We start from the raw sequence: 26350 nt of genomic DNA on the forward strand, positions 1-26350 counted from the left end.
TTTTATAGTTTGCGTATTTCACCAGTGAATTTGTAATCCCATTTTATCGGCTACTCAATGTCACGCAATTGTTGCTTTATTTATTCAGCGACCAGGGTATTTTTCTCGGCGTCGATTTTTATATAAATAGCTCTTTTATGTCTCAATATTTCGAACACAAAATGCGTAATGTATGTATGCATTTGCAATTTGTTCTTATTTAGAATTTAATAAGACACACTTCTGATCTAAGTAATTGATTTGAAAATTAAATTAATCGAATTAATTTTCCAGTTAAACTAAATGTAATTAGACAAACTGCGATATATCAAACCTTTCCCCAAATAGTTTCATAATTAGTCTCACGATCGTCTAGGGAATTTCAACATTTCCACTTAACCTATATATTGCTCAATCGGAATTTTCTCCTCCACGAGAATATTTAAAACGGTTTTAATTCGTAGAAATTGTTCCGGTAAAACGCCGTCGAATTATTCCCCCTTCGCGCTTCGCTTTCATTTTTTTCCAAACATTCCTCGCCACGGTCCGTACACTTTATTAGAGCGAGGCATTGATAACAACATGGCGACTTTCGTGCTTCCCCTAAGAACACCGCCATGTTTAACAGTCTATATAATTGCGCACGATTACAGGCACGCAGCCCAGAAATTGTTTGCCCGGAAAAACAGTCGTCGCTTGATTTCTTCGAAGGAATTTCGATTTCATTAAGACGACTTGGTTTTCATTGATTTACGATTTTATTTCCATCTGCTTATTGGTAGAAAGGAGAAGCTGTGTTGTATGATTCATTTTTAAGTATTTAGAAGTTCTTTTTGCGATCCTATTTTATGTCTTTCTTTATAAATTATTATGATAATTGTTAACAGCTCCCGTTAACACAGAGCACAGAATATTTCAGGAAATTTCTTTAATTTCATTATAAGTTTATGACAAAATATCGGCCGTCATTGTTACAAAAGCTTCAATTACCTACGTCACTAAAATGGTAACGTGCACACAGTGGGTCACGAAACAATACTGAAAGTATCATAAGGACGCATTAGTTAATCATGTCTTGGAATGCTAAGAATAACATACAAGGATCTAAAAGAAAAAACTACGGTTCTTCAACTTAGAAATGATTCAAATGGTTCAGGCTTTCTTCGAATTATTCGATAGAATAATTACATGCATGCATTTACGTGATACAATGTTGTATTATTTGACACAGAAATTAGGTACATACATTCGTGTGCTCAATTTCAATTTCTGTATCAAATAACTTGAAAGAAAACCTCAAGAATAAAAAAAGGATACAAAAATATGGAAGATCCGTTTCTCGACAAAATTTCCGAAATACAATCGCATCGATGCATAATGATGGGCATTATTCGACAACGTGAGAGAGTGAAATTAAGATCGTGACTGACTGACTCGCGTCTTACGTGACATCGGCCAGAGACACGCTTCGAAAGGTCTAACCGCATCCTTGCGCCGCAGTTACGCGGTTACGTAAGAAGAAAAGTCAGACAACCAGGTGGCGAGAACAGGATAGCCAACTGTGCTCGAGGTGGGGACGAGAAAAGTCGAGAAAAGTGTGCTCAGCCAAACGAGATTCCAGAAAATACGCGGCTCCTCATAAAAGACGCTATATATATGTGTGTGTACTACTTACGCTGCTTTATCTTTAAAAAGATTGACCAAATTAATTTAAGATGTATAATTACTAAGGACACGTGTTTAAGTTAGATTCGAGGTTTTCAAGAAAATAGAAAAGATGAGAGAAACGTGATCTTTAAATCTTCGATATTTTGAGTGCTAGAATAAGATTAAGAGGATTTTACGAGATTTTGAAGATCTTTCAACAGTTTTATTAGTAAAGTAATTAATGGTTGAGGATTTATTAGTAGATGTATAATTAAGGGATAATCTTGTTAATAGAATAATTGATAGTCTGGGATTTGTTGACGGAATAACTTCATTAACAGAATAATTAATAGTTCAGGATTCGTTAATAGAATAATCGCTAGTTTAGTATTTATGAGTAGAATAATTTTGTTAATAGGATAATCGTTTTAACTTTCCGTTCAAATAGATTTGTACACGCGTAAGATCAAGAAATACCACCGATGTGAAAGATTATACGTATCAATATACAGAATTTTAAAGTCAGATCTCAGTATTAAGATAAGTGTGTCTAGATTGCAACGATTAACGTTTACAAGTGGATAGCATTTGCGAAATTCACAAGCGTTAAATCGTGTCGCGTCTAATTGGCAAGGAAGTGAATCTGTTAGGTTAACTAAGTACGCCGACGATGATCGTTACAGGATCGTATTTCGAGGCCGACCTATCATTGAAAAAAGCTCCTGTACCATTTTACTTAATTAAACGCCTATCCAGATAATTCGATTTATATCTATCGAATGATCGCGGAGAAAGTAATTGCGGAAACATCAAGCGGACAAATACAAAAAAATACGAAAATTTTTCCATTTCACAAAATCAACGAAAACAAACTTACTATATTGATCCTGCGTAAGCTTCGTACATATGAATCGCCCTATAAAATCTAACCTAAAAACCGAAGTTGACAAGTTCAATGAGCTACGAGCCAATAATTTCAACGGACGCTGTACTTTATGTATCAAAGCCTAATAAGTGATTAAACTTCACATCGATTGCCTAATTAAACAAAAATAATATACTCGTCATAGTCGTTCTGTATGTTCTTCGTATATGTGAATCACCTTATAAAACTTAACCTAAAAGTCACGTTTAACAAGTTCAACGAGCTACGAAGCGATTTCGGCAGACATTGAAGTTCGTATCTGAAAGCCTAACGATCCATTATTAAACTTTACTTCGATCCTCTAATTAGACGGACAATCGATACTCCATTGTAACGCGATTATACTTGACGGTATTATGATCGCGTGCAGGTAAAATCAGCATGGCTCCGCAAAAGCGAAAGTCAATTATTTCGTTCGCTCGAGTCGTTATGCAAAATTCTGCTAATATGCGGCGTGCTGGTTATTTATAGAGTGACTGGACAATTCTCTGGACTTTCTAGGCCTGTTACCCGCGACCGGGGTCGCAATTTTGACGACCTTTCGATTAATGGCCGCACATTATGCGTGATTATATAATCCTGAGTAGGAGATTCTACAGGAGAAGAAGAAGAAGTAGAGCTCCGTTTATATCAACGCATACAGCTATAGTGCATCAGTAAATTTGCTAATTTTTCCTACTATCAAATATTCTTTATTTAAAATTATTATTTTTTGCGTGTGAGTAATCAGAAGTTTAACGAAATGCATACTTTGCAATAATGTCTACTTACGTAACGAATGTTTAACCATTTAAGGAACATTGTTCGATCACATTTCTTTAGTTGTATTCGGGGAATTCTAAGTCGAATTTTATAAACTGTATTTATTAAACTGGATGTACAAAAGCTATTTTATAAGACCGAGTATATAAAATTGAATCTAGAAAGTGAATTTGATACATTACACTTCTTGAATCAAATTTATAAAGTAGAACTCATGCAATCGAATCTATAAAACTGAACTTGTTGAAACGAGTTTGTTACGTCGAATTTATATTGAATTCGCGATATCCGCAGTCTGATTATGCAATTAAGTTTCAATTACATGCATTTAGAAGTTAAGATATCCAAGGAATAGAAGATACGAATTCTCAAAATCTATAATATTCGCAATATAACACCGCTATAATATTCGCTGTACCATTCGATAAGTATCAAAATGGTGAGCGAAATGAAGCAGACAGGAGAATGATGGACAGCACGAATTTGCGAACAACGTCGCGAATGAATCATTCGCAAATGGTTGAATCATTTGTACGTTTACGATGCGAGGGCGTGCGCCGCGTTGACGCCACGCATGGAAACGAGCACCGTTGATCGCGGCGTATCGCGATCGAGAGAAGAAAGTCCCTGCCCGATGGTGAACGAACCGGGTTGCGTGGCACGCCGCTTCCAGGCAGAAGCGTGAACAATGCGGAAGAATATTTCTCGAACGATCGAAAAGATACCAGTCTATTTCCGCGTTTTCCAAACCAAGGAAAATGGATCATAACTCCGCCTCGAAATGCCAAACGAACAGTGTATCGACATTTTCTTTTCGATCGACGAGTACTTCTTCTCTCCATGATAATAGGGTCGAACGTTTGTTATTGCAATTTTAGTACTCTTATGCGGTGTTCAATTTGGAAAAAGGAACTCAAGACGAGGTAAAACAAATATATCGTTTAGATTCGTTGACTATCGGTGCAAAATAATTCTTCGCTGCTATAAGCATGGTCGTGATATAATCTCAAATATCATTAGGCTTCCAAGCTAATTTCGAAATCAGAGTCTGTTTCAAAACAAGAGTCGATCTGTTTTACGATTAGAAATCCATTACTGAATTTCACTACCCACGAATCCATTAATCACTGCGAGTTTATACTCGCTGAACCTTACTGCATTGACAATTCGCAACTGTATTCTCAGAAATATACGTCAACCTATAACCGTATCGGATATCTCTTTGATAGCTTTCCAGTTGATTCCTTAGATCAAGTTACGACTTCGTTTCTAATCCAATCGATCCGTTTGCTAATTTATTCGGTACTCTGTCGGTCACTGTGTGATTTCCTTTAAAATCTCCTTGACAGAATTGTGAACAGTCTGAAATCTCGTTAATCGAGTCGCTGGCTGCCACTGCATTTACAAACTTGCTCCAAATGTTGTCGATGTATTTGCAATTATATATATCTAAGGACATGGTCCTAAGAAGATGATCAATCTACGCAGAACGAGAGCATCGTAACGAGAAAACGTACGAACGACCTTAAAAGAGGTCGAACAGATCGCCAATAAAAGGCAAGCAGTCGTGAGTTTCGTAGACAACGAATGACTCATTGATTATTGCATTCGTGTAGTAACCGCGGGGGCGGTTTTCGCTCATCTTTCGGTAGAAATGCAACCGTGGGACGCCTCAAGAAAGTCTTACGACAGCGTAAATTGAAATTTTTACGGAATTATTGATTTCAAACTGTCAGATAATCTATCTCCCATGAAACAATTAATTCTCTCTTTTTTTTTAAATATTCTCTCTTAATGGCGAATGAGCATTTGTCTAAAGTGATTTTATACCATTCCCTACAATGTACGCATGTTACAACGACATGTGCGTTTCGATATTTTCCAAAGTAATTTTTCGACTAAAATATCTAAAAGCTGAAGTAAAATATCTGAAACGCCCAAAGTACCTAAATTCCAGTCTCCATAGACATTGCTAATCTCAACACGAGAAACCATACCGCCGTTGCATTGTCGAGAAATACGGGATACGTATAGTCAAAGCTTCGAACACTAAAACAAGCCATCTCCGAGGAACGATACATAAAATTCCTGGTCTGGACGCAAACGGCAGGCTTTGTATTCATTACACTCGCCATTTGCGTGTTGGAAGAGTCGCGTCTCTGGACCACCAGCCGCGAAACGTGCGAATCCACCTTTGTACAAGCGTATTTACATTCACGTAGGAGCTAAATGGAAGTTGTATCGGGCAAGGAATGCAGCCTCGTGGGACATCCGTCCGTGAAACGTATGCATCGCGGTCGAACCACGTGGGACGTTCGTATACACTACTGTTCATAAGTCGACTCGAAGTAACAGTATTCGAGTATTGCCTAATTTGCACAAAAATTAACGATAAATCAATAACTAGGAAATTAGAATAGAATCCGTAGGCACGTTCGATCGCCTGGCAATTTTATTACCTCGAGAAAATTTGTTTGTCGAAAGAATTCTTCAACGTATCTTTTACCAAAGAATTTTCTGAGATAGTGAAATTCGGAGACAGAGCCCTGAGAACTTTCTCCCAAAATATCCTTCATCGAAGAATTTTCCGAGGTATTAAAGCTGTTAAGGTAATTCCTGGTTCTATAGAACGCGTAGAAATTCCAAACTTTTGAACGTCAGTGTACGTCCACTTGTTTGCGATTTTATTGCGGCTCGTACATCCTCCTGTCTTCCCAGAAAATCCTTTGCGTCCGTCTCCGGTGAATCGACTTATGTATCTTCCTCCTTGTAAGCCTTGTCGAGAGTCTCGAATGTTTCTCGTGGAGAATAGTAAGCCTTTGATTTGGGTTTAAGGCGTGTATACTATACCACACAGGGATTTTTTTTAGCAAACAGCGTGGGAGGATGACTGAGAAGTACGTATTTTCGTTTAGAGAGGAATTCGGTTTCGGAGTATTTTGTTTAAACTGTATTATCGAGGATTTTTCTGGAAAAAATGATTGACTTAATATACGAAACAGATGTACAGGTTTGAGTTTTCAAATGTAAGAGTGAAAGAAAAACACGACGTAGTAACGGGTATATTAAAAAAAAAATTTCATTGATCCTACAAGCATAATTCAATATCTAATGCAAAATAAAAAAGGGACAAAGGAAATTTAATCTAATCAAAAATTCTAGCAAAGTAATTAAATTATTCAAAAAACGTGTCTAATTGGTGGTAGATATCACGAGGCACGTCTTCGCGTGTAGATGGTGTATCGCGATACTAACTGGGTTTTCGTGTCGAGTCAAGGTGTTTCCTACGTGAACGTAAACACGAGACCGTACGTCGGCCACGATACGAGAATCGCGAATGAATCGTGCCGATGGGAGGAAAGGAGAGAATCTCGTACGGCGGAAGAATCGCGAATAGTTTCGGTGCACACATACGCCATTCTGTCCAGGCAACGCTAATTGCTCAAGAACCTGCCATTAGTTTCTTCATTTCTCTCCCTTGCGACTACCAACTAGGATCGATCGGCGCGATCATTAATTGGACATGTCGATTAAAATTACTTGAATTTCTGAGACACTGGCAAATATTTTACAATTTTTACGTATCTTATTTCCGCCGATTAAACGTAAAGGTTAACGTAAATTTACGCAGGTTAAATATACGGAATATGAAAAAGTCAGATGCGTCAATTTCCGATGATACTTATTATCACAGGTTAAAAGTATAAAATATAAGAAAAGTCCGTTATAAGATGTTCTTCCACCATCAATGGTGATAACGACGATAGAACAACATTTAATTTAACGGATGGTATTGAAACGTACGTAGTGAACGTAGTGAAAAAGAGAAAAGAAAAAGAAAATGGAAGGTAGTAGAGCGATAAAGTACAGAAGGATGCAGTGCATGCACTCCATGCAGCCAGTTGCATGCCATTTGCACTTCCTCCACGCATTGTTCGGTTTCCCTCCGACTTTCGAGGACCTCGTATGCAACGAGGCAAGTTGAGTTAGGTCAACCCTCGATCCGAGGCTGCGTATTCCTCCTCGGATGCATTGTTCCCGCGATGCACCATATTGCATTCCATTATTTCGAGCACATGCGTGCAACCGAGGCAACGATTGATTCGCGAGGGGAGTTGAATTTTACTCGAAATTTCCACTAAACTTGTTGCTGACAAATCGACGGTAACATCTTTCTTCCGAATATTTCGAATCGGTAAATTAGAATGATAGGAGAGATGATAGGAGAGAATTAGGTTGACGAGACTCACCTTGCAACAAAAATCCATGCAGCGCGAGGTTCATGGCTACGATCAATTCCTTCAGCCTGAAACAGAAGAATTTTTCGTGGTTAGTGATTAAATTTCTGGCAAAAATTTTATTTTATTTTACTTTCTCACGGTATTATTATTAAAGTATAAATTAGTGGATATTAATAAATGTTTGTTCAATATTGGATATAAATTTATCGAATTTATTCTATAATAAATAACGTAACGTCAATTGATATATATATATATATATATATATATATATATATATATATATATATATATATATATATATATATTATTTGTCATATAGTAAGTGTAACATTATTTGAAATATTTATTATTTAGAAATTATTCTTTCAAATAGAGAAGAGATTAAGATCTGCGATAGCGTAGATGAAAATACACGTTTCAAAGATGCACTGGTCAGGTTCAAGAGAGAATACGTAAAGTTTCCGAGCGGATAGGAATGAATTTACTTTGTTCAGAGATTCTTGTACGCCTTCGTGCAATTTAGCCGCAATTAGCATCTCTTAGCGTTGCATTATTGCCATCTATCATTCGTCAGTCTTGAAAAGCGGGAATTTTCTGATCGATCCCTCGATTCTGCCCGAACATTGCGTCCGTTCGATCAATTAAAAGCAATTAGTCTTATGAAAGACCACGTTTAAACCGATCGTACGTGAAATGCGCGGATAATTGTGGCGATTGTACTGCTCTTGGGCAACCTATCCGCGAAGCACATAATTTAGCGAAGTTCTCTAAACAGCGATCGAGTAGTCGTTTTGAACGAATTTTTCAATGTTAGTAAATGCTCCTTATTCTCGATGAAATACAATAAAAGAGAAAAAGAGAACAAACATCGAGCGTTTACAGAAAAGTACCAACTTTATAATCCATCGACCATTCAGCACACCTAGATCAATTCTCAAACTTGTTCAAACTCCGAAATCTAACATGCCACTACTTCAAACTGCTCCAAACTTTATCAAACAGGATTCAAACTTTTTCAAACAGGACCAAATAAAAAGCTACACGAGAGTACCAAACTACTAGAAAATTTAGGGTAGAAAAGAAATTTCGTCTAACTGGTTAAACGTAGCCACTGGAAGTCAGAGCTTCGATCATTCGGATCGATAAAATTCGAACATGTGCAGTGGATCAACGGTGGCGCACTCGAAAGTCCTCGTCGGAGCACAATGGCCGCGTTGCAGCGGAATTAATTCAGGTCGAGCACGTAGGAACACGAGCGGGTAACGGTGCCTCTTTGCAAGCCACAAAACGGCCAACGGAATTGTTTCTGGCACGACAGACTTCTTTCCCCCGTTTTCGCGATCCTTGCTTAAGTACTGAGCCAATTAATAATCTCTTCCTATCTCATGTCAAAATTGATTCGATGCTCTTTACACGTAGTTCGTTCCATCGCATCATTTTCATAGTACAAAATTATCATTAATCTTACTTCTATCGTTAAAGCTTACATTCATATACGTATAATTCGATTCATTTCATTTTTTGAAAACCTTGAAGATCCAACGATATCAAACGTCGTCAAATGCATCGATAACTACACCTATCGATAACTCCGATTTGCTTTACAATCGACGAAGCGCTCGAACGAGTAATAAATAAATTCCGTGAAATGATCGTCATTGAATAAATGTGGGAAAGGAACGTTGGAAACGAAGAATAGAGGGATCCAGCGAGAGCAACAAAGTCAAGTAAAGTTTCGTCAGATCTTGTAATAGGAATGAACCACCCGATTGTGGTATTTTGTTTCGCTTAGCGCGTCACGAAAACGTCCACCGACGTCTTGGTCGATCGCGGCCCTCGTGGTGAATACGAAATCGAGGAACACGGCCGCCATTAACGTGCGTACAATTCCTGATGAGCCGTGCTCTTTCGTCTCCTGTACCGTAACCATTCGTCGAGGACTCGTCGGGAATTTCATGTACCGCGACCTCGTGGAACCAAAAATCTAAAAATTTGATAAACTCTGAGAAATGAGTTTTTTAATATCAAACGTAACATACTGTTTGGTAATTCGTCGTTTTCTAAGGACGAAGAAGCAACGATAACGTAAGAAGTTGACGGACTTGCAGAATTTTGTTTTTTCGATATTAATGAAAAAGTTCTTCATAGATTTCCTATATACGATAGTTTTATATGGAAGTTTTATGGGAACTTTTTCTTTGGAAAATGTAACATAATGTACGTCGATTTGTCGTCTTCTTAGGACAAAGAAGTAACGCGAATGTAAGCATTTGATAGATTTCGAGTAAATATACACGAGCTTAAAGAATCGTTTACGTTGTCCCAGGGAGAAATGGAAATGTGCAGTTATGTGAAAATTGTGATTCATGCAAGATATGATCGTATGCATGGTTGCACGGTTTCTTTCTTTCCTTTGCATCCGTGGCGATCCTCTTTCGCCTTAAAGACGATTTTCACCTTACGTAAAACCGGCACATCGGCCGTGACTCGTTTCCATGGCGAACGACTTTCCCCGATTCTGTATCGCGAACGTTGTACAGTTTAAAAACGATCGATGCCACGCCTTTGGATACTTGCCAGATAATCATATGGTTACTTTTCTCATTACAAACGATTTTACGCTCTTTTCATTCGTCGGGTAAGCTTTCGTACAACGAATTTTTGGTATTGCTTGCGTTTAATGATCATTTTTCGTCTTATATAAAAAAAAATGGAATTTAATTTTTTGCCTTACATAAAAGTTCATTACAATGAACAATGATTTACATCTGCCTGTTTTACGATATTCTTCCTTGAGTTACTTAACAGTTTTTGATCAAATCTTACTTCAAAGTTCCACACCGCAGTTTATATAATTCCTGTGCACTGTATACTTCACACCTGAGAACGGAACTTTACTTAAATAAACTAAAAAACTTTGTTTCTTTCACTCGCTGTAATTTCACTAGACCTGGTAGCGGATCAAACACTTTCCAACGATATCAAACTTGTTTGCTAATACAGTTCGCTAGGAATATATAAAGTATAGTACTTTCCAGTCATTTTTACTGTTACATAGCTACTTACTATTTCAGTAAGGATCAAAGAGAAGAAACATGTAAAAATGTCCGTACCGAGTAAATATTTCTTTCTGCTTTTCCCTTTCTATTTTTAAAAGTAGAAAATTCAAGGACGTCTGGAAAGGCTACTTGACTAGCGACGACTGTATTATGTGCAGGTGAATTCGTGTAAAGAACCTCTAAGCAGGTCGTTTCGTAATTGATTACGGGTCTCATTGATGATTGCAATTAAGCTGTTACACGAATCTTTAACTTTTTGCCTACCTAAAAATCTAATCAAATTTAACGTATTATCGTCATAACCTAAGCTAATCTATCTAACTTGATTTAATTTAAGCTAATCTAATCTGACCTAGATCCATTTTGAATCAAATAGCATGCAGTCGTACAAAGTGCTTCGAAACTCGAAATTCGCATTAGAAAGTCGAAGACCGAAATCCAGCTGCGCGAAGCCACGGGGACAACGTCTGAATGCACCGGAGGATCTAGATCACGGAGGACGAGGATCGACACGCGAGGCCGCGGGCAATATCCGGTCGATCGATCTACGAGCGGAAACGAGGACCGTTCTCCGTTCAGAAAAGGGATTGTTCCATTCGACTATAACGTAACACGTCCAATCGTCTCGGGAAAATCGTTTTCTTCGAAACGTAGCGAGGGCGAGTTCGTGATGACTCTGTGTGCCGGGACGAAGTCGATCGATCGTTTTAGAAAGTCGAGGATGCGCTCGAGGAGGATCTTAAATCATTCGTTGGCAAATAAATCCTCCGTTGCCGTTACCTTGACACTTAACGACGCTGTTATGAATATTGTAATGTGGTCGAGATTGAAATAGCCATGGAACGGTGAAATGTTAATTTGTTCGAGGAAACGTTTGCAAATTTTTACGCTTTTTACGAAGAAAGATTTTTTTTCCTAAGACAAAGACAGGTGTCGTTGACGCGTAATGTGAGTTACGACTTAACCCTTAAATCGAGGATTAGGAAATAGAAAATTGAGACATGCAAGGTTAAGAACTAAATCATTTGCTTGATCTTTGCATCGCTGTGTTCTACTACGGTCACTTTCATTTATCCAATTTTATTTTTCTAACGAAAATATATCACGATACATCTAAAGCTATCATACGTTAATCTTCTTATACATTTGCTGGCTATTTACTATATTTTACGTTGAAGCGAAGAAAACAGAAGTAGTCCACGATCCATTCATCCGCGGATCTAGAATCCTCGATTCGCAACTCTCGATCTCGAGGCTGATTTATGTATCCCCGAGTGGATTCCGTGTGCTCTAGAAAGATTTTCTCCGTCGATAGCTCGTTCAATCGTTGCGCTTTTACATAAACCGAGGACACAGGTGTTCCTTCAGGGCTAAAAAGAAAGCTGCGCGCTCGACTTTTCATGTTTTTGACCGAGTATCGTCGCGATAGCGATCGATTAGGCAAGAAGAACACGACGAAGAGTCGATCGACCCAGCGATAATTAACTGGTTACGTAAAGTTGTAGGAAAGAAGGATGAATCGTCGCGTGGATGAAATTCTTCTCGATGTATTCCCGGATAGAAAATGAATCGACTAGAGTACTAAATATAAATATAATTTTGGATATTTAGGCATGTCTCTGTTAGATAAATTTTCTTTTAGGAATTTGCTTTCGAAAGCCTAAACTATTTTAATTCGCAGGCCATCAAAATTCTAAATATGTGAAAACCTAAAATATATGTATTCCAATTCTATCTGAATTTCAAAGATTTGACAGCTTAAAATATTCTAATTTCCAGAGCATCCAAATATTTGAGATTTGAAAATACCTAAATTCTCGAACTATCTGAATGCCAAATATTTGGATCCGTAAATTACGCGCGTCTTGCAAAATTCATCGACCATGGAATATCAAGAAACTATTTAGAATTATAACAACGTTTCTATGACGAAAGATATTTAGAATTGCAATGGGCTATTTAGATCGACATTCGTTCGATCTCGAAATGGACTAGTTGCTCTCCCGCATCGTGGGAATCGTACGATTTAGACAAAGACTAATTGATCACTGGCAAACGATGCTGCGTTTGCTTTCACTTTCCATAAAATCGTCTCGAATTGAAACATAACGTCCGAGGAAGGTGGAATCGTGCTACGAAATCGGCAATCGTAGACCAACGCGATGTCAGAAAGAGAATGGAGATTCGCTCTGCTCTCAACCAGCCATCCTTCGAGCTGATTCACTACGATTGCACGTAGAACGAATACGTTGAAAGCGAGGAGATCTGGATCACCGATTGAATATGTATAAACGTTCTAGAAAATAAGAATAAAACCATGTTTTTCAACGAAAAAAATTTCTTCATTCAGCTGTGATATTTTCATACAATTTAACTTCTGAGAATCCAAGGAAATAGTAAAAGTAACAGTATAAGTCCTTAAGTTGTTTGTCAATAATAAATGAAATTATAAAGAATTGAGTTTCCGATATTCAAATACCCAAGACATCTTAGTTCTAATTGTTTAAGTTACTAACATATTGGAGGCCTCAAAATCCAAATTTCCAAAATAATTGAATTTCAAATAATCCTAATCCATTTAAATTCCCAAATATTATCGTATTTAAGTTGCCAAGATATCCAAGTCCTTAAATTCCAATTCGCACTACCTGAATTCCAATCTAAATCTCTAAGTATCTGACTGATTAAACTTTCAAAAACCTACAACTGAGATATTTATCAAATTAAATAATGCGAACAAAATATTTTGTTCGCCGAACAAGACAATACTCTGATGTGAATCGTAAAGGAACAATGAGATATTATAAAATACGTAGCGACAAGAGAAATTGCGTTACGATAATGTAACTATTTCCATACACAACTCTGCGCGTTATGCTTACACCATGTGCAAGAGCCAACGAAAAGAAAAATGGACGATTGTAACGAAACTTTCGGCTTTCCCCTTACGTTTGATCGAAGCTAGACCCCCGCTAGACCAGCGATTGCAGACTCAGATTATGTAAATTGTTACACATACAAAACAAATCTCCGTTCTCTGTTCGATCGCTCTTAAATGGCCGATTTGTTGATCGTAGCGCCGATACATTGATACGGTTAACTCGCGTGTGCCTTATTACACTTTCAAAATGCCCGCTGTCGAGGAATTCGAGCGACAATATTTTCAGCAAATGAAATTCGGCAGAACTCTGCGGGTTTATTAACACACAAAGAACGGGATAAATCGATCCTGCCTCGAATAATAATATCGTCCGTTTATCCGCTGCTTCGGTGTATGGTGCGATTAGATTTTTGAACTCTTGGTTTCTTGGTTCTTTGCAAGTTTCAAATTCGGGGAGTTGCTTGAAAATTTTAAATTTAGAATTCTTCGTTTGCTTTGCGGAATTTTAACTTGCACGGTATCTAAATTCCGAGCTACGTACCTGAATTTCAAAATGCCTAAATTCCAAAGACATTTGGTCCCAGGATATTTAAATTCCCAGCTCTCGGTTTGTGTATTTGAATTCGAAAAGGTTTCCGAATTTCTAGATATCCAAATTAAAAAATACCTGGTTTCCAAAGAACATAAATCAATGTAGATACTTGAATTTCAAAATATACCTGGTCAAAAAGATACCTGAATTTCTAATCATTTTGATTCAGAAATTCTCGAATTCTTAAATCCATCGGTTCGTAATATTTTTCGCCATCTACATAACCAGATATACTTATCGTTAAAGGTTTTCTGCAACGAATAATTTAATCTGAAGCACAGACCACCAAGCGTAACTCGGAATTCTAATCGCTACGATGTAAAACGTCGAAGAAATGAAATTACACTTCCACCGTGAGTCACTAGGGCCACATCAGCGAACCACGTTAACCGATCATTTATATCTCGCCGCGTTTCCGTGTTACAATAAATTCGCTATCGGGCGATCGCACACAGCGTAACATTATCCATATTTAATGCGCGTCTTTAATAAAACAGAATAAATGATTACGAAACGGTTACGAAAGCTACCGCCCGATGTTAGACTCCGTGAAATGTCAATTTTCTGCTCGCACCGTGATAAATAAACTTATTTACACTTTCGATCTTGCAACATTTTTCCCAATCGAACTGAACGTTATTATAATTCACCATGATCGCATAACCATGTCACCATAGAATCGAATATTTTTATTATTACGAGACTTCGAACCTCGTTTATTTTACTATGCACGTGTGAAAATTGAACAGGCTATAAATCGATCGTCCGTCCTTTCGCCAGACACTTTCGAGGAATTCATTAGAATTCGTTAGAAGTGTCGCGGCAAGCTTCGATCGCATTTCGATGCATTCGACAACGAAATAGGGAAACAAATCCTGCTACAAATCTGTTCAACGTAAATCAGTGTCAACTGTTTTGGTGTGTTACAAATTTTACCAATTAGATTGGTCTATTAGTAAATGAAATACTCTCCTTTTTCACATGTATCTTTCACCATACGTGTAAATTAGAATTCAAAGCAATTACTATACGTATTTTAGTTGATCCTACATATTCCACGGTATCGTCATAGTAATAGAAACGTATAGAAATAATGTCAATGATACTGTAATACAAAGTACATATGCAATGACGAGCTAATCGTCAACGGATTGATATGTAAATGCCACGATAAATACAATGACGTGCCAGTAGCACGTTTCTCGTAGCAACTGTGTATGATCTTTCGATATGGAGAAAATATTGGGTTTTTAGTGTCCTAATTTGACTTTAGGGTTTGAGGGATTGGATTTTTACTGACATTGGGCGTTACCTCAACATGAATTCTCAAAGCGATTACAGAGTCACTTTCTCCTTTTTGAAAAGGCCGGATCGATGATGTCAATCGTAAAGAATATCGAACTCTCATACGATACTGTAAATTTCTCTTTACGACTGTAGCCGAAACACGTTCGATCGTTTCGGCGACGTTTATATGTTGTTACAAAGTACTGCACGCCCACGTAACGCCGGTGTAAACGAGGTCGTGTGTAATAGACAGAGTTCTTCAGAGCCCAGCTCGCTCTTTGCTTTCTTCTATTCCATACTTTGCCGTCTTCCGTTACCCATTTCATTTCGTTGATCTTGGAATTGCTGAGCATTTCACGATTGCCTATTTTCTACTCACTCGCTCGAAAGATAGCTATCTTCGATTTATCGGAATCTTTGAGTCTATCTTAAGACGGATGAATAAGAACGTTTAACCAGATGAATCAGAAGTTGCAGGATAGTTACGAAGCATTCCGGGGTCAAGAGACTTTAAACTTCATAATCGTGAAATCTTATGTTCCTGCTAAAGGAACATCGCGGCTATGTAATCTGGCCATGATCGTCACAGAGCCACAAAATGTGTTGCAGATCGTACAGAAACTTTAGGTTTCGAACCTTTAGCAAGAAATGGTACTGCATTTAGACTATTTGAAAGTTTAACGAATTTCACGCTTCTGCCGTGCTAACGCAACCAACAGCTAACATTTTTGGCTGCAAGCTTTTTTAACTCAAATTGAAGGGGTAAAATCAACCCTCCAAATGTCGATACCATAAGCCTTCGCCAAAGTTAAGATTAAGATTTGGACGACGGTTGGATGATTCCATAGCCGGGTTGCAAAATGCATAAAATTTTGTTTGATTACAGTACCCATGTACACCGATTTTCGCAATAAAGAATGTAATTTTTCATTGTTAAATGCACAGTCGCTGTATTTTTTCAAACTAGCAACTTCATGGTACCGTGCGCTTAACAGAAATACTTTCACGAATGATCGAATGAGAAGAAGCTTCTTCGATACCCATCGTATTTCTGTCAATGTCTATTTTGTCAGATTAGATCGACCAGCCAAAGGAATTCGTTCGAAATCGACAACGGAGGAAATGAAATCCTCGTAGCGGAGAATGGAGTTACTGTAGTGTATCGGTGTATACACAGGGTATCTCATTGAAATCGAACGTCTAGATTACTTTCATTGTTATCGACGATAAAATAAGATAACGTAAACCCCTGTTAATAATTTTCAGAATGTTTTTATGAATTAACGTTTTTTTTTATCATAAACTATACATTTCTTATAAAATGATAGAGAATATATTATTACTATGCAAAGGATATCAGTGGCCTTAGATCGCTCTTCAAGATAATCTTGTGCGAACAAACTTTTTTCAATAGTTTCAATAGCAGTGAAAGTATCGGAGATACTTAATTTCAGCGAGACACTCTATATAGCAAACGAGAAATGAATTCACCCAGCTATCTTCGAATCGCGAAACATCTACCGAATCTATTAACATCGAATAGAACACAGATGTCTCCGTAAAAGAGATATCGCGTTAGAAACGAGATTGGACGATTAAACAGAAAATCTGATCGGGTCTCGATCGCTATTGGCGTCTCATTTGCATTACAAATCAGTCTTTCCCACTGTAATTTTCGTACCTCCTTGTTCGTTATAAAGGTTAACAGCTCAATTTTGAGATTAACTGATTCAAGATTAGTACGTGAAGCAGTTAAACGTGAGATAATTACAAGTTTGGACCGCAAAAGATTGTTATATTTTCTATAAATAAATCATGTGGCGGAAGATATAGTACATATATATATATATATATATATATATATATATATATATATATATATATATATATATATATTATTGTAAAAAGTTATAACTTATAGTCAGTTCGTAATAACGATGCCACGATCATTTTAGAAATCAATTTTCTTGAAAACGAAACCTGCTACAAGAAAACTTATTCCACATTTTCGACTCGACTTTTTCAAAAGGATTGCATTTCACGAATTAAAATATTGTTACGTGTCTTCCCGAGAGAAAGCTGTTTACTCTCAGAGACCATCTGTAGAGAACTAGAACTTTGTTAGAAAAACGTAATACTCGAGCTAGTAAGAAGAACGAAATCGTCGGTCTCCGTTAATCTTCGTTGAAACGCTGCTCGATTAACGTGTTTGGTTCGATTCAGTCTCAAGTAGATTCACCGAGGGCTCTGACGTTTTCCATTTTCTTTGACGGCTTTATTGAATGGAGCAGGCGTAACGATGGTGAAACTGTGCCTCAGCTGTTGAAAGTCAATCTGAGAGTTGAAACTCGAAAAAAGAAGCTTACGAGTGAATCCAGATGAAAAGCAGAGGTACAAGGCCGGACATTGCATTTTGTAATGCCTGATTCACGCTGCACGCTTCGCTGTCCTCGAAGCAGCTCAAGCCACGTTCACGCTTGCACGGATCATTGATTCGATCTTCGAATGTTTCGTGAAAAATTTTCTCACAAGTTCCAGCGATAAATTAACAATGATGAATTCGACGGAGCTACGTTTTCGAGAAAATTGAATCTGAAATATCGCAAGTTAACCAAGCGAACGCGTATTTGGCAAATTTTCAAACCCGGTTTTCTCAAAAACGAGATCTCCATCGAGAAAACATTATTCCATATTCTCGACTCATTTTTGTACATGGAATAATCTCCAGCTCGAGTATTTCATCTCGCGTCCATGAATCTTGCTTCAGTAAGAAAGACAAATAAAATTTCACTAAAACTAGGTATGCAAGATTTCAAAATCGCGAACTATATTACTCATTTAGATCACGTGTATCTATATGATTATGTAATAATTTATACAATTATATAACGGCAATTAGCCAACCATACGATAAAATTATCGTTCAAAACCCGTTGATTTCGAATATTTATATAAGTGGTGGTAATGAAGTGTAAAGGAAGAAGTTTTTTCTAACTGCGGTTTCGAGAACGAAGAAGAAAAGGGGTAAAACCATGGAATGCACAGTGAGAACCGTTCTTTCCGTAATACGATACATTCGGGAAAGTACCACAATACATTTTGCCGAGTAAAAACCGACTTACGTAACACGGTATCGATTATCGTTAGAGAGTCATCGATCGCGAACGGATAGAACAAGAAAAGCAGGGAAAAAAGGAATGCAGCACTTTTTGTACACTTTCTAAGTGCATTGTGGAAAACTCTCACGATATTGGATAGTGTGAATTCATCGTCTGGTCGAAGAATTGCGAACACGAATAGGTACGAGGAAGAAAAGATTCGCGAATATTAGTGATTTTGCGATAGAAGGAATTTTTAAAATATTTTACTATTTGCAGATTAATAATATTTTAGGAATTTGTTATTGAAAAGTGGGAGAATTCGAAATGAGAACCAAAGAATTATAAATATCAATTCCAATGCAATATTTCTACAAAAGATTCGTTTAAATCTGAAAAGCAATTTTCTGTATCGATTAGTTTTCAATAAAATTGTAAATCATCTTTCACACATCGAACGACAAATTCAATTTTTTCAATCGATTTTTCCAGCTTTCCTGTTCACGTTACACGTTTTTCCGAAGGAGAAGTGACGGTGTCTCGCGAGGAAATGTGAAATCGATACGCGTCGATCGTCATCGCCGGGTAATCAATAGTCGCTGGCTGGCTTGCGATTCGCGGATAACTTGGCGAGTGACAGAACTCGGTATTTTTCACCGTATTATCTAAGACGCGAATTACGAGGAAAGCAGAGCAAAGAGTAAAACCGTCGTTCTCGAATCCGCGCATTTGCATATTACTTCGAGTACGCGCGCCTTATATTTTTTATTTCTTTCGATTACCCAAGAAATCCTGTTCCGAGTCGTGTTTTACGTAATATCCAGCCAGACGAGAAGCTTGAAATATTTGCTATATACTATTATGTAGATCGCTCGAGATTTTATCAAATACAATTTATAATCCAAAGACTTCAGAAAATTATAATCTTTATCAATGCGATAAAATAAGATAGTCCTTCGACGATCTTCGTATATGGAAAGCTCTAGTAATGACACTGCGCGAAATCCAGCAATTTTCTACCCTCTAATCGCTATATCTCCGCAAGCAACAAATTATTTTACATTTTCTACGATCCCCATACATTAACTAAACAAGTTGCTACAAGAGTCAACTGTGATACGTATCCAGCTACGGAACGCGTAATTGCAAAAGGACGCAGGATAAATAGAATTTATCAAATAGTCTCGATTATTTTATACGTATCAAGCCCACAGCGTGCAATTGCAAAAAGAAAGTAGAATATAAAGCAGATCAGGCTCGAGTAGATAATTATGACCGAAAATGTAGAAAATAAATAGGGTTTATTGATTGATATCGAGCATTTTTCTCGTTCACGGTTGGCGGTCTTACGCACGATTACCGACCTTTAGAAAGAATGCAGACATTTGAACAAGTGGTTATCGAAAACGAAAGCTAACTGGTTACCCGGTTGTCCAGCAACTATCGCTTCTGGCGGTTCTGGTCTTCTTGTTGCCGCGCCGCAATGGCAATATCCTACTCGATAGTCCAAGTTTCTCTGTTTCGATTCGGAAACACACAGCGAGCTTTATGTAACTGACTGGCACAGTGAAATGTCAGCCATTTGTTGTCCAATCTTTTCACGCGGTTTTCTAAAATTGTCGCGTGCCACTTTTTCATCGTTAGGATGAAATTAACGACGCTGTTTGTTTAGGGAGAAATTTCTGTCGCTATTATATTGCAACGACTGTTACTGGTGTTGTTAGTGTTGATAGCGATTATTAAGCATGAATAATTTCTTTAAATTGACACAAGCAATTTTCTATTGAAAGCAGATTGACGTGACCACAGTAACGTTTTTTTTTAAATGGAATATCTTTGCAACTATCGTAATTTCTTTTCTGTCGTCGGAATTCCTGTTATTAGTCGTTTCTCGCAGTAATTGGAGCAGTTAGACTGCGGATATTTATGCAAATTCGTGTTACCGAGAGTATAATTTAAAAAGTGCAGGCTCGTAAGAAAAGTGTTTTTCCAAGCACCGTAGAAAGCGCCGTACTTTGGACATTTTACCAATATACCAATTGAGGAAGCATAAATAACCATAAGAATTCTCAAGACTATAATCGACACACGATAATTGAATGTAAATCATTAGCGTCTGGGATCGATAGGATTTTAACACGAGCAATATTCATCTTTAAAACGAGACCAGTATAAATTCACGAGAAAGCTCATTAATTGGGCTGTACGATATCCAGAAACGGTTTTCATTAATGAAAATCGTTTCTCCTATGGCGGATCGTTCGATAATTCAACAGACGATTCACGGTTCTAAACCGGTTCTACGAGTGTGGTCCAGCCGGAGAAAGGCGTTCATTCACGGCCCGAACAATAAATTATTGTGTCGAATTGAACCGCATAAATTGAAACGGCGAACAATGGAATTTACGCTATCCCTTCGATTACGTGGTTCATTGTGTTCCGCCAGTCACAAAAGAAACCAAATACACGCGGGTATATGGCGCGAGATATGAAATGGGTAATCACCGATAAATCGAAAGCTATCCCGTTGAGCTAACCATTATCCGAAAGCATTTGGTGATTAGAAAGATGAATAATATTCAATTTTCGTCCCTTTTTAGTTTAATACGCACTTTGACAAATCTCTATACGCCATAGATTGGATTAAAATTCTTCGATGACAAAATATTCGTATTATCGAGAAATTACTTTCCAGTTCAAGAAATTGTAGCTACTATCAAAGCTTTATTAGAATTGATGAAAATTCGTTAACTCTCTTTTCGTGGCTCATTCTCATAGGTTTTCTCTTTCAAGCACCTTTTGCGACACGCAGAGATTACGTTGAGCTTAATCCTTGTTAATAATATCGTTATAGCGTTATTATAGAATACTAGCAATATTATTACCAAAATTACTGATATCAAATTACTATAATTTTCTACGCGCAGGAACCATTATAGTTCTGGTCTGAACCAGCGTGAGCGGGTCGCAGCAATCACGGGACACGCTAGTTGTATCACTGCAGAAATTTCACTATCGTTGTTGTATTTACTATATCTATTCCTCGTACGTTCTATATCACCGATAATAATATTATTATAATACAAGATCATGAAAATACAATTATCGATCAATTTTCATATCATTCGCTTTTACTTTTCTCCTTGCATGTACGTATGTACGTTTCCACTGATCGACCTTCTATCTAATTACATTTTTAAATGAAAGCCAATTACCCATTGAGAAAACGAAACGAAATACATAAAACCAGTTTGGATAAAATACTGCCATAATTCCTTACGACAACGAACCGATCCTTGGATCGTAGGCGAGGCAATAAACTTGCCTGCTGGAAAAATTGCAACAGGATTTTCCTCGTAAAGATCTAGTGATCCACTAGGATGTATGGCATTTAAATAGACGTTTCACGATGTAGGCTAAAAAAATCGAGAATTGTTCGCGACGATCCGCTATCGCTGGTTTCTAATTGGTAGAAAGCACCAGCTGCCAGTGATTCCATTCTTTTTCTTGTTTCGCTCGAGCAGGCGGCGGAAAGAAGGCGAAAGAAAAGAACAAAAGGACGATAATCGGCGAGAGATCCAGTCACTGATTCGATCCTCGATGACAATGACCTCGACCCTTGGAATTTCGAAACTTTCCAATATTTCAGCGACTAATTTTTGAAGGCCGAAATGGTGAATCAATATGCTATAATTATCATTAAAGTAATTAATTATCTGATATAAAAAAATTACAAAAATTCGTCAAACGTGTTAATAAGTGTGTTTACAATGGCTTTGATATCGAACATTCCGATGAAACATCGATCAGCAACGTTAGCTCTATTTGTTATTGATTCGCGAGATTTATTACAAGCGATTTGCAATCCAGATCGCGTTTCTCGCGGCGCGAGTAAGAAAGCACTCCTGCTTACGACGTTATCTAACAACGAGAAATCTAGTGGTTCCGTTTCACTTCATGGTAAGGTACCATAAATCAAAGCAGCTCGCGTATTATCTTCGCTATCGAAGGCAATGTCGATGCCCCGTTCTAAATACGCGAATAAATCCACGGGATGTAAACGACTAGCATGGCGATTATAGAAATCGACTGAACGTTTTCCTTGATTATACATTGCCTAGGAATCGCACGCTTCCGAAATAAATCGATTTTAATCACTTATCCGTGGCTGTCGTTACTTACGTTCAGGCTTTCCTCTATTTCCTTGCAAATTAGGTAAATGACATTTTAAAAGTCAAAACAGGATCAAAGTGGGATGAACTTTTGTTCATTGAGTAAAGATTCGATTCGGTCGAGGAACGTCGATACGAGATAATTTAATTTAAGATAACAGGGTAATCAAGAAAATGTGATTAAAATATACTGCTAAACATACCGCTGAAATACTACTACAAGCATACCTAGATAGAAGAATCTCCTAACGTTCGTTCAAGTCAAACGAAACCCATCACAGCTACCGAACTTTCATCCTATTCATTCAACTCTAAGAACTCTAAGAAGAATAAAAGAAGAAAAGTTTCTAATTGCTCTTTCCAAATAAATTCCCCTGAAAGAGCCTACGTCATCGACTTTGATTTGCGCGTGGCGTCTCTCATTTCACGGCTCCAGGAAGGGGAGATGCTCGTTGAATTGTCTTCGCGTGGTCATCAATCAGTGACACCGCGGAGGCACGCTTTCTTAATGCCACGCCGCCGTCGCAGCTCGCTAGACAAAAATAAAGATTCCACACCGCTGGCCGTAGAGGGGATTCCCTTGCGCAACAGGTGGCTAACCTGACAAGCGGACCCTACCCGCGAAAAAATCCCCGTCAGGCGGCGCTATCCTGACGTACGCGTCGATAAATTAACGCTAGAAGTAGCGATGATTAAAGCGATCGTGTATTTGCATCGAAGACATAGATACGTAAAATATGTGAGAAAGTAAATAGCATAAACGAACAAGTTCTTTGTTAGAATTATTAGAAGTAGTATACGTAAATGACAAGATTAAGAAAAATACACATCCTTTGTTGGTATTAAAAATTGTTACTTTTGGCCATTGCATTGCAACGCTTCGATTAGCGTCATCGTTAAACTAATGCGATCTCGATTCTCGAGTAAGCAGAGGCAAAGTCCAGAGACAGTTCCGCGTTAACTTAACGTGTCCTTTTTACCGATCGAAACAGCATTTATGCAAACACGATCTCGCTAGAGATCACTTCTAGAGCAACGTGGTGTAACTGATTGCTTGGTACTTCCCTATGGAAAATCTGCACTAATGTCGGCTTCTGCTAGATTCAAACGTGGTAATTTAGAGATGTGGCGTTAAATTTATAGTGGGTACTACTGGTAATTGGTTTAAGTTCTGATACTTCAGGAAGCATTCAGCTGTTCCAGTATATTGGCAATATGGTGTTCTAATGGACGTGTGTCGAGATTTGTGGACTGTTTTGTAACGAAGTCTGCGAGGAAGTGAATCAATGATAAGTAGAAATTCCTTATGGGATCCGCATAGTAATTTAGAAATTTTTGTAAGCTACTGTGTGTCGAACATTATCACAACAAGGAAATGAAGCAATGATAGATAGAAAGGTAATACTGACTTTTCGTAATCGATTCTGGGACCCGCGTGGCAATTTCAAAATTTTTGTAGGCTATTGTGTGTTTTATGCGAGACTGATCGAAATTGATGAAACGTTTTATGGGGAAGCTTGCGAAAAAATGAGATAACAATAATTGAAATTCTTCATACTACACATCTATAGCTTATTTTAGGACTCGCGTGGTGATTCAGAAATTTCTATAAATCATTAGGTATTGAATATTATCAGTACGTAGGTAGTGTTTAGATTACTCTTTGGTACAAAGAATTTATGAAGTATTTTATGGGAATGCTCGTGACGAAGCGAAGTAACGATGATTGGAAAGAACGACGTTGGCTATCTGCGGTTGTTAATTTGGGAAACTTAATGGCCCATTAAATACCTAACACGAAATTAGATAGTGTCGAGATTTATAGATAATTTCATTTAAGATGATCGCGATGAAGCACGTAAGAATTATTATATATATCTAATTCGGTTATCAGCGTCGATTAAAAATATTGTCCTACCAAAAAATGTCGAACGAAGTATCCCAAGAATTTCAAGCATGTTGACGTCAGCAACAAACAATAAATTACACCAACAACGCAATTTGGAAATACCTGGAAGCTATGACGAGTATATTCCAGTCGTTTAAAGGTGTAACAATAAAAATTGTACCGATCGATCTAAGTCCATTATTTAAACCAGGATTTCTCCGTTATTCTTGCCAGTATATGGATAACTAATGATTATACTAATTTTGAAGTCTAATGAAATTCTCTGTACAAATTACCATAAGTAGGGACGCACATTAATAACTCGCTTGTCTATAAATACTGTTGTATTATAATGCTCAGGTGCTCGTAATGCTAGCAATTAAGATTAAAATCACGGACACTATTTTCGAAAGCCTTTTGCGTTGAGATCCAGGTGTTCTGGACGAAAGAAATGGAAGAAAATCGTTCAGAAAGTTACTCAACCCTGACTAATGTACGAACGAATCCCAGTAATCGGTTACTCATCTAGTAATTAGTCAAGTCTAAGCTGCGTTTTGAGACAATAATAATGAAGTTAGAAATTGTAGGTTACAGACTTCTCTTTTATAATTCAAAACACGGAAAATCTATCAAGCTAACGAATTTCTATTATTACGATCGCTAAATGCATATACACCGTTATGTAAGGGTTTCCTATCACATAGATTCTTCATTGTATGGTCCAAAAGCGATATTTTAACGACTTGAAACCGATATTACGAGTAAAAAAATAGCAGTGCAAAAAAAATACTATCATGTATTTATAAGGTATTAGTTAAGCTTCTTCGAAGTATCGCTACATGTACCATATCCATTAAAAATTGGTTATTCTATTAATTAAGTTGTTAAAATCAAGGTGAAAATTCTGAATGAAAAGGAAAATCGACGAACCTGAGGTGTCCTGCGCGACTCTCAATCCTTCAGGATGTTCTAGGGTTCTTTCAGCTGTTGTTCTCCCTGGGGATGTTCTCCTCGACAGAACGAGCTATCTGCCCCTGGAAGCACGCAGGATCTCGCGCATGTTACCGCACCGGACTCCCTCACAACGTGCACGAGTCATTCTGTGACACCCGCGAGTCCCTCATCCCCGTAATCGATCCTCGAAACACCATCCAAACCTCTGTGATCCGTCCCTGGATATTACCTTCTATTCACCTGAGTATCGTCACGAGTAAACACTTTCTCCCTCTCCCCTTTCTCTCTTTCTCTCTCTCTCTCTCTCTCTCTCTCTCTCCCTCACTCTCTCTCTCGCGCTCTCTCTCTCTCTCTCTCACACGCAGACACGAAAATAACCGCGATTGCACAGAACACGTCGACGATTATTTCTTCGAGTCACGAATTCCTACTGCGGCACGTGCCACGATCAGTTTCCAAACACCTGGAGGCCGACTCTGGATCAAGACTCTAGCAGCTAGAGTGTCTTGCGAGCTACGGTCGATTCCATGTATTTTAGAAAAAAGACGATGATTTCGTTAAAAGACGAAGCTTGATGTCTTGGTACCATAGACCATATTACGTGGACCATTTATTACCTATCACTTTTCAAGAATCTTTTTCAGAATTAACGGAGAACGGTAAGAGCACTGGTGAATGGGGTTGGAGGTAGATGAGAATGGGGAAGGGAACGCGGGAAATTCAAGGTTTCGAGTGCACGAGGGAACACACACGGGTGAAGAACACACGTCGAAGATTTGTCAACCTCGCTCGGTGGAAGCGGTCGTCAGACTAAAGTCGTCGTTCCACTGGAAACCGAGTACGTGCATGGCTTTCTTATCCC

General features: G+C 37.9%; 2 protein-coding genes across 3 annotated transcripts in view; both read right to left on the bottom strand.

Moving 5' to 3' along the window:
- LOC126874844 (MYG1 exonuclease) overlaps nucleotides 1–26350 on the bottom strand; it is a 212020-nt gene that overhangs the window by 25115 nt on the left and 160555 nt on the right. The window lies entirely within an intron of this gene.
- LOC126874823 (FK506-binding protein 5-like) overlaps nucleotides 1–26350 on the bottom strand; it is a 61664-nt gene that overhangs the window by 22005 nt on the left and 13309 nt on the right. For both annotated transcript variants that reach the window (XM_050637262.1, XM_050637261.1), the window contains exon 2: nucleotides 7564–7619. In XM_050637262.1, coding sequence (XP_050493219.1) covers nucleotides 7564–7619 — 56 coding nt within the window. The remainder of the gene's footprint in view (nucleotides 1–7563; nucleotides 7620–26350) is intronic.

Source organism: Bombus huntii, chromosome 16, assembly GCF_024542735.1.
Source record: "Bombus huntii isolate Logan2020A chromosome 16, iyBomHunt1.1, whole genome shotgun sequence".
NCBI classification, from domain to species: Eukaryota; Metazoa; Arthropoda; class Insecta; order Hymenoptera; family Apidae; genus Bombus; species Bombus huntii.